Here is a 9,159-nt window from a genome sequence, read left to right on the forward strand (position 1 = left end):
ATTGAGTGGAGGGATGGCGCCACCTAAACAACGAGGTAGTGCTAGTACTACTATCTACTACGGCTTACCCACCCATTCTCTGCTCAACTTAGTTCATGTTGAACTCGGTACCTCCGTCTGATGCCCTCTCACTTATGGCATTCAAATCTAAAGCCGATGTAGATAATAAGCTCCCATTTTTGGTCGAGAAGCACTCTCGGTATTGCTTTCTGGCAGGGCATGAAATGTGTAGATGGTAAAAGAGGTGCATCTCATCCTTGAAGGTTTTTTGGTCTTGCCAATGTCTTTTCTCCACATTGACTCGCCTTGACCAACTCAAAATCCAAATCCGAAGTTCCTATTGCCAATGCCATACATCTTTTGCGTTCCAGATGAAGAAACTACATAAGTGACTATGGAAGGGGAAGGCACCGGCATCTCTTTCATTAGGGATGGCGAAGTGGAAGATGTGTTTGTCCCTTTTGTCCAACCTGCTTTGGGTTTGGGTTCTTCGAGTTTCTCGCCTTCGAAGATTGTGATGCCAATTGCGAACCTATTGAGGGAGGACAATGACATTAATGAGGATGATGGATTGGTGAGCGAGGTGGAGGGCGATGGAGTTCTGGACATTGCTAAAGTTCCTCCTAGCGGGGAATTATAAGGGTTTTAAGTGGCGAGGGAGGAGAAGAAGATGAAGCTTCTTTGGAGAGGGCTCTACCCGTTCTAAAGGATTGACTTCAGGTTTATTCAATCGGGATTGGACAAGGATTGACTTTTGGAGTTCCTATTGCCACTGTCATACACCATTCGAGCTTTTTTCTCTTTGATTGCTTGTTCACTATTGCCAGTTTGCCACAGTCGGTCGAAAGTTGTAGAGGTAGCCATTACAGATAAAACCGACAAATATCCTTTCTAGACAGGATTTAATGGAAGGATAAAACTGACATTTTATCATTTCTGTCAAGATCTAACGATAATAACAATTGTTAAAAAATTTAAGGGTATTTTAAGACAATAGAATTTGTCAACTTCCTAAACCTTAGAAGCACTTTAAAAAATTTGCCCATAACTATATGCATACAATATGTATTTCTACCAAATTTCCAATTTGGCTCGGGCTTGGACTCTCATAAAGAGACAAAAGCCGACCCATAACAGGTCTATTTGAATTGGATTAAAATTGACCTCAACCCGCATCCCTAGTTTCGTGTATATATTGTGTTATATTTCTTAGCCACAATTTTTAGTAATGTTGGTCAATATGTATGGTTTTGTTTTTAAAAACAATAAACAATTGCCACACAGGGGTTGAGTGGTAACCAGTCAGGTGGTATTGAGGTGGTTCGTGGTTGTTTGATTGGTCAAAGTTTTTCCAACAGAATTACATCGATTTCTTTTCATTTTTAGTTCACCGTGAAATACTTTGATATTGCTTCAAGTTTTGCGGAGTTGGGTTCTCCAGTTTTATGCATCCTGAGATTTTCATAAAAAGGGTTATTGCAGACACAAATTCCATGTAGTTTCAAGTAAATTATATAATATTATAACATTGTGCTTCTATTAAATTTTCATTTCTTGCATCCCTTCATATTCATGTGTTGATTATGTTGTTTGCTTACATATCCTTTTTCTGGGCACCTTCATAGATAAAAATTTCCCACATGCATCAAACTTTCACATGTACTTCGTATTTCTATTAATCTTACTAATAAGAGTTGAAACTTACATCGAGTCACTGTATGATCAATGACTATTACAGTAGGGACTAACCATTTTTCTGATAAAAAAAAGGTACCATGGAGAGTCCAAGACTTAATTATTTTCAATAGTGAATACAAGCCCCAACAGTGAAAATTGCTGGTATAGAAGAAGACTTGGTATAAACAAGGATACATTCCAGAAAGGAGGTAAATAATAAGAAGGCAAAGTACTATAAGAGGCTCAAATACAGGGAACAATTATATATTTGTAGAACCCCATAAACATGATATATGTACCTTCAGTCTCCAAATAGGTATAGGGATTCTAAAATGAATGGTGATGTTGCTAAGGCCTAGCTCTGCGGACAAACATTTATGTCTGCAAAGCAACATCTGATCTTTGATCTCCATCTGCTGTTGCTTGGACCTGAGCTGCATACTGTAAGTTCCAAAGGACATCTTCAAAAGAGGGACGGCTTGACAATTCTGGGGATATGCATTTGTTTGTTATGGAGATAACAATTGATAATGATTCTTCTGAACAAGTGGCGCGGACAACTGGGTCCACCATTCTTTTACGACCATCCTGGCTGCCAAATGATGCCTGCAAAACAAGGAACACTCTGACAGGATAAACACTAGATCTAAATTCTTATAGCCTGGAGAATTACAAGAAAGGTAAAAAGCTAGTATATATCCAGTGTGGCAGCACCATTCTTTTTTTGGAACAAACAATGTGGAACTTCTCTTATATGCAGAGTATCTGATGGACAGTATACTATCTGGGTTCTGAGAACTATCATTTGTCTAGTCATTAATGTAAAGCATAAGCCATCAAATAAAAGCTCCCATGTTTTATTGACCAATTGGCTATTCTCCCTGAATGCCTCTCCTTTCTCCCTCGTAACTTATTAGAAGGTACTAGATCCATCGACTCTAGTTGAATAAAACCCCATCTAGTTGTCACTACTAATGGGGTTAATGCATTCAAAAAACATGTTCAACATTACATGTGTTCTGTTGCAGTTGGACCCTCTGTATTCCCTGCATGACAGTTGCCCCCTTTATCTCTTCCAATAAAGGGGTTGACCACAATGTATCCAAAATCCATGAAATGGGCTGACCGAACAATATCGATATCAATATGCAATGAAGGAAAAAAGAGCATTCAAATTAAAGTTTCATAATACCATTTCATTGAGTGAAAATGCTTCTTCTCTTCCAGATACTGAAGGTCCCACAAGTGCTTCTAGTAATATAAACCCAAAACTGTACACATCATCCTCTAACTTTGTCCCATGACTGAAAAAATGGGCAGCCCTAAAGTTAGGTATTGTCAAATAGTTATCATGTAATCAACCTTCCCTATAACATTTAGAACCCACAAAACAGAAAATGCAAGGATGTTTATCTTGTCAAAGTTGAGCATGCACATCCAACTGGATGATCACAGTAATCCAACTCTCTGAACAGTCAAAAAGACATGCCAAAAATTATACAAGTAAACATTAATCCATCATATTTCTGGTACTTGGAGATTCCATATACAAGGGAAGACATTATGTCGAATCATGTACGACTAAGAGTTCATATTTAGTCATTCTAGATTCCTTCAAATGGAATGCACGCAAGGAACCACTACTACTTCAGCACATGACATGTATTGTATGTAAACATTGTTATTTTTGAAATTTTTATCAGTCACATATGTTCTTTTGTTAATATTTGAACTATTATTATTATTATGGGTAAAACAAAAAATAATTCAGTTGGAATGTTCATTGGGGAGTGGGAGGAAGAAAGTGTTTACACTCTCATTTATTTCTTTTCAAGTTTCTAATATTTTCTCTTGTTTTATCAAGGGATTAATGTCTAAATTGCGATAAATATGTTCCCCATTTCTTGATTTTACAATGCAAAGCGTGTTTAACTGATTCATATATAACCGTCTTCTTAATGCCAAAATTAATTCTGGTCCAGGAAATAACTGAAAACAACAATATGAATGAATCCAAACCTAGAATCAGATATTTATTCTGAATGTCTCTCCTTTCCTTTTCTCTTCCTAAATTTCTTAGTTATTGTTTGTCTGGAGTTAACACAAAAACATTCATACTGTAATAACTATTATCCATTGTATCTTCATCAGTTTCAATACTCATCAATTCCTCATTTTTTTCCCAATAGAAATCATTGTCCTTATGGCACAGCAAATGATCCAACCAAAAACACAAGCAAATAATCCATTTAAAAATCTCTTTCTCTGCTTCTGAACCAAAATAACTAAAATTATGACATGATGATTTCTCATTTCATGAATAACAAATAACATCTCTTTAGGGTATCAATTCTTACCATTTCTGGCCTTCTCCCTTCGCCTGTAAAACGAAGAAGACTATGTCTTAGTAAAAGTTTTTCGCTGTTAAAAATTATGTTCAATGATTACCAATTCATCTACCATTAATTGCTCTCACCTCATGCTTGTCAATTTCTTCTGTGATAATGGACAAGCCATAGTCACTTAGCTTTGCAATTTGGTGCTCATCAAGCAAAATATTATTTGTTTTTAATCGGTTGTTAAAAAAACCAGGAATTATCCCCGTGTGTAGGAAATGCACTGCCTTTGCAATGCCAATTAGGACCGCCAATCTCTCAGACCATTTAAGAACTTTCCCTGGATCATCTTCTGCACAAATAGATATAGTTAGATTGAATCAAGTAGACCCACTACATAAAAGAATTAGGAGAAAGGGATGCTTAGTATCCTTAGGCTGAAAAGATTGTAGTCATAATTTAAAGTTTAATACCAGATATCTATATTTGTGGTTCACATAGACTACAAATATAGGATGTCAAGATGTCAAGATAAATGAGGTAAAGGTCAACTGATGTGGACGCCGGCAGCAGCAGCAGTAATTTAGTGTTCTCAGCAGCAGCAATTTAGTGTTCTCATCCTATCTTATCTATTCAGTATTCTTGCCTTATCTGCTTTCAGTAGTAGGGATTAGTAGGAATCTTATCTATTCAGTGTTCTTATCTTATCAGTTCAGTAGTATGGATTAGTAGGGAGTCTTATCTTATCTTATCAGTTCAGTAGGATAGATTAAGGGAGTCTTATCTTATCTTATCAGTTCAGTAGGATAGATTAGTAGGGAGTCTTCTTAATTAGCAAGGAGTCTTCCTAAAAGTAGGACTCTTATCTCTTGTAATCTCCTATTTAAGGAGCTGAGAACATTGAATAAGATCATCGAAAATTTCAGTCAAGAAAGAGAGCAAAGGAGAGTTGGTGATCTCTTGAACAAATCACCTTTAGGGCGGCAAGATAGGTTCTTCAAGAAAAGGGAGGAACAAGGGAGAACAGGAGATTTTCCCCATGGACCGACCCGTGACGAGATCCTATTCTCGGGCCCATAACATCAACCTGATCAGATAATCATCTGGCTCTTAGACTAATTTTAGTTCCTCTCTCATTCGGTCATTCCAATATTAAATATAGGATGAGTAAACTTAAATAATTCAACTGGTTTGATATTTGACTAAAGAGAACCTTGCTGTAACATACAAAACGGAGGCTTCCTTGTACTTTTACACGATTAAATAGGTGGTGGTTACCATCTATTGGGAAGAGTTTTATTTTCCCCAAAGATTCTGCATTCAATGTCTGGTTGTAGAGTGACTGACCTGAGAGATGAGTGCAAAGACTTCCATTAGCCACATTCTCATAAATCAGAAAGACTCTGTTGACTGAGCCATCATCTTGTCCAGCACAATCAATGCAGTGTCCCAAAAGGCAAACCAAATGTGGGTGTCGAAGCTTTGCAATTAAATCCAACCGGAGTTTAAGATTCCGAATTGGGTATCTCTTAAACAATGTTAAACACCTAATAGCAACATTGGCTCCATTCTCTAATCTTCCTTTGTAGACCTGGAAAAGAAAATGTGATAAGTCAAAAGGGTTTTCTTGAGATAGATTTGAAAGTCTAACTAGTTAAATCAAACAACAATCACATTTATCATTGTCGCTGAGAAAAGAGAACCCTATAAGTCATCAATGATATTTTTTTCATGTGCAGTTTTTTTTTTTTTTGGCTTCTAGCATGTGTAGTTATTTCAAAAAGACCTTTTTTGTCATTTAATACATCTAAGAGAACGAATTGTGCACATGCAGTTATTCACAGATGAGCTTCTATAAAATTGACTTTGTTTTTAGGCAAGGAATTACTGATTGATACTCCATCAAGCAACTTATAACAAACAACAAACACAAGTACTATAACAGAAAAAGTACACTGGAAGCATGAGGGTTACATAAATGTAGTACCTTTCCTGTTGAACCTTCACCCAATAATGTTGAAAGATCAAAATTGTTGGTGGCTTCCTTTAATTCTTCTAAAGAGAAGACCCGATATACCGGTATACCTTGTGTGCCTAGCTTTGCCGTTTGAGAAACAAGTCCTGAAAAGCAAGAGAATAAAGGAGAAAAATAAAGAAAAAGAATTATGTTACTCCACCAGATTCAAAGAAACATTTTTACAAACTCATAATGGAAGTCTACTTTCAAATGTTGGAAATTGTGAATGAGATCATGCATCAATATCTGAGTTTTGGATGAAGAAAAGCAAGACTAGTGATTACTTGCGTTTGCAAGGAGATCAGGGGAGAATCCTGCTGGTGTGCTATCTGGGACTGCCTTTGGCAATAAGTGCTGCTCTGATATCCCTCTTGGGCAGTGTCTTCTACACAAAACGAAAAACCCAAATGCCAAAACTAACACAATAATTACAGGCCCTCCAATAATACCAACCAACACTCCCACATTTTGGCCCCCAGACCCTTTCCCCTTCACGTGGATGTCCTTACAATGTGACTCTGGATGCTGGTGTCGAAGATCAACAGCTAAGCAATTCCAACCAAATTCAACAACTCTCTTATCCGATGAAGAGCTCAAGCAAGAAGGTAAACTACCTGTCAATCTATTATTGGAAATATCAACAAACCCAAGCTTGCTACCGCAACTTAGGCTGGAAGGAAGTGAACCGCTCAGCATGTTGGATGCCAAATTCAGATAACTGATATTCAGCAATGCAAAAAGTTCTGCAGGTGGTGTTCCTTCCAGCAAATTAAATGACAGATCAAGATGTTGAAGCTGACGAAGTTCACCAAATTGTAGAGGAACCTTACTGGAGAAGGAGTTATTGCTTAGTAAAATTGTGACCAATCCTCTGGGCAACACAGGTATTTCGGAATCCAACCGGTTCTCCCGCAAATCCAACATGCGCAGATTCTCTAGGCCACCCATATCAGGCAATTTACCGGAAATATCATTATGAGACAAAGCAAGACTAGTGAGTGTCTTAATTCTGCAAATTGAATAAGGGAATTGACCCTTCAACTGGTTGCTTTTCAAGCTCAAAATCGACAGATTTGACAAGGAATCAAACCAAGCTGGAACAGTATCATTGAAAAAATTGTCATCCAATGTCAAAATTTGCAGCTTTACCATGGCAGAAATCTTTGGAGGAATCGAACCAAATAGAAAATTTGAACTCAAATCAAGAAGTTCAAGCGAATATAAGCGGTGGATTTTGTCCGGAAGTGGGCCCCAAATCCCTAGAGATACTAAGCAAAGAACTCTCAAATTGGTCAACCTGGACAGAGTTGTGACAAAAGAATCCATAGAAAAAGCCTCAGATAGAGTCTGATTAGCAACTGCAAATCCTTGGAAGTTACTAAAATTGGCCGGCCTATCATCCATGATCTTGAGCTCGGTGACAGAATTGTCTTGGCATACAATCGTCAACTGTGGAGAAGGCGGCAAGTAGCATAGGTCTCCGCTGTTGTTCCAAGCTTCCATTGCTTTTGGGTATTCCAAGCGTTTCCTAAGCTGCCGTAGAACTTCGATTTGGGAGGTTTGCAATTGATGAGTAGCAGGGATGAAGAAAAACAATGGAAGACATACCGTTAGAAACAAGGTATAAGGTGTCATTTGACCAAGGAAAAGTCCAGCAACAACGAAGTTCTGGTTTTGCTTAGCAGCCTTAGGAAGTAAGAATGAACCCAAAAAAACAAGGCGAGAGAACTAATAGCCTAGAAATAAAAACATGAATGATGTGGGAGCATCATGAAGACGGGAAATCTGGGTTCTGTGTCAGAAAGAATTATATTGCAAGTAATATCGATAAGATTCTTGGTCCACAGAATGGTTTTTAGCCGATGTGTTTTGTTTTTCGTGAATTCTGGGAGAAAGCTGAAGAAAGAAACACATGATAACAAACTGAAAATAGTCTTACTACTTCATACATTCGGAAGAGTGGTTGCCCGTTCCCAGTTCCCACCACTGGATCGTTAATCAGGCTGGGCAAGAACTACGAAGCAGGAGATGAAAGGCAGCAAAATACTTCAGTAATATCCCGAGAGCTTTCGTTCTCAAGAAAACATTGGGTGTCCATAAATTCAGAGGAGAAAAGAAGCAGAAGCTCTGTAGGAGAAGAAAAAAATGTAAGAGATGGCCGAAGACCCGCCTCGGATACCCAAAAGAGCGTGTTCACGGAAAAGTTGCTTATCGAACTAGTTCAGCAGAAACACCATGAAACAAAGACAGGGGACTGCAGTTTGCATACCAAAAACCAAACAAAAAATAAAACAAAAAAAGGAAGGGGGACAGAGGACATGAAAGAAGAAAGGACGCTGAGTTTGTGATCAGTAGTCCGTCTGTTAGAGACCAATCCGTGAAGAGCAGATGAAAATCTCAACAACAGAAAAAACGAACCTGTAGAGGAGATCTAAGCGGCGGTAACCTTTGAATTTGAGGAAGTGATATTTACAGCAAGCACATGGCGGCCTTCTGCATCGAAGACTGTGAGCTCCTTATTATTAACTTTGATGCAAGTAGCCAAGTAGGTTCATGTAATGTAGTAGAAGAACAACACAGACTCTGCTTCAGTGCTTCTACTCTCTCTCTCTCTCTCTCCCTCTCTCTCAAATCTCAATGTAGAATCTGTACTCGTAGTAGAAGGACCAGTGGCACTGTATGCAAAGAGGAAAACGAAAAATAGTCGGTCGTTAAACCTTTAATTGCCCTTACTTTTGAGTCTTAATTACGAAAATGCCTTACTGGTTTCTCTTATATTCAGTTACCGTCCCGAGGAGATGGCCAACATTCCCCTGGTTTCAGGGCTTTTATATCCCAATGGAAGAGGAAATATCCACCAATCCAGTCCATCTTCCCGTCCAATTGGCAAAAGCCCAATCCGATTGACGGTGAGAGATGGCCCATCCGAGTGTGGATCGGCAGACAATAATGGAGTCCAGTCCCTCTCAGCCTCTCAAGGCTTAAATTTGCTTTAATGGTGTGGGGCGGGGTTCCGCTGGGTCGTACGTTAACAGGTGAACAATAAATCAGGACCTTAGACTTGGTCGTAAATCGTAATGATTCGATGATGATGCGATTGTGGGGTCCTCTCTTACTCCCTCACTTTTG

General features: G+C 38.5%; 1 protein-coding gene across 4 annotated transcripts; it reads right to left on the reverse strand.

Annotated features, from left to right (window-relative positions):
- Positions 1-1,656: 1,656 nt before the first annotated feature.
- LOC104591673 (putative inactive leucine-rich repeat receptor-like protein kinase At3g03770) lies at positions 1,657-8,806 on the reverse strand. 4 transcript variants are annotated; one of them, XM_088902968.1, is made up of 8 exons: positions 8,449-8,800; positions 6,315-8,157; positions 6,001-6,134; positions 5,361-5,604; positions 4,154-4,365; positions 4,035-4,057; positions 2,870-2,981; positions 1,657-2,283 (listed from the first exon to the last, which is right to left on the reverse strand). In XM_088902968.1, the coding sequence occupies exons 2-8, from the start codon at positions 7,663-7,665 to the stop codon at positions 2,053-2,055; spliced, it is 2,307 nt and encodes a 768-aa protein (XP_088759094.1). In that variant the 5' UTR covers positions 7,666-8,157; positions 8,449-8,800; the 3' UTR covers positions 1,657-2,052. The 4 variants fall into 4 exon arrangements, with proteins under 4 accessions (XP_088759094.1, XP_088759095.1, XP_010248929.1 ...); XM_088902969.1 differs by having other exon boundaries at positions 4,154-4,362; positions 6,315-8,805; XM_010250627.3 differs by having other exon boundaries at positions 6,315-8,800.
- Positions 8,807-9,159: the final 353 nt, after the last annotated feature.

The sequence above is a fragment of the Nelumbo nucifera genome, chromosome 4 (assembly GCF_055504915.1).
Source record: "Nelumbo nucifera cultivar China Antique chromosome 4, China Antique-T2T, whole genome shotgun sequence".
Classification (NCBI taxonomy): domain Eukaryota; kingdom Viridiplantae; phylum Streptophyta; class Magnoliopsida; order Proteales; family Nelumbonaceae; genus Nelumbo; species Nelumbo nucifera.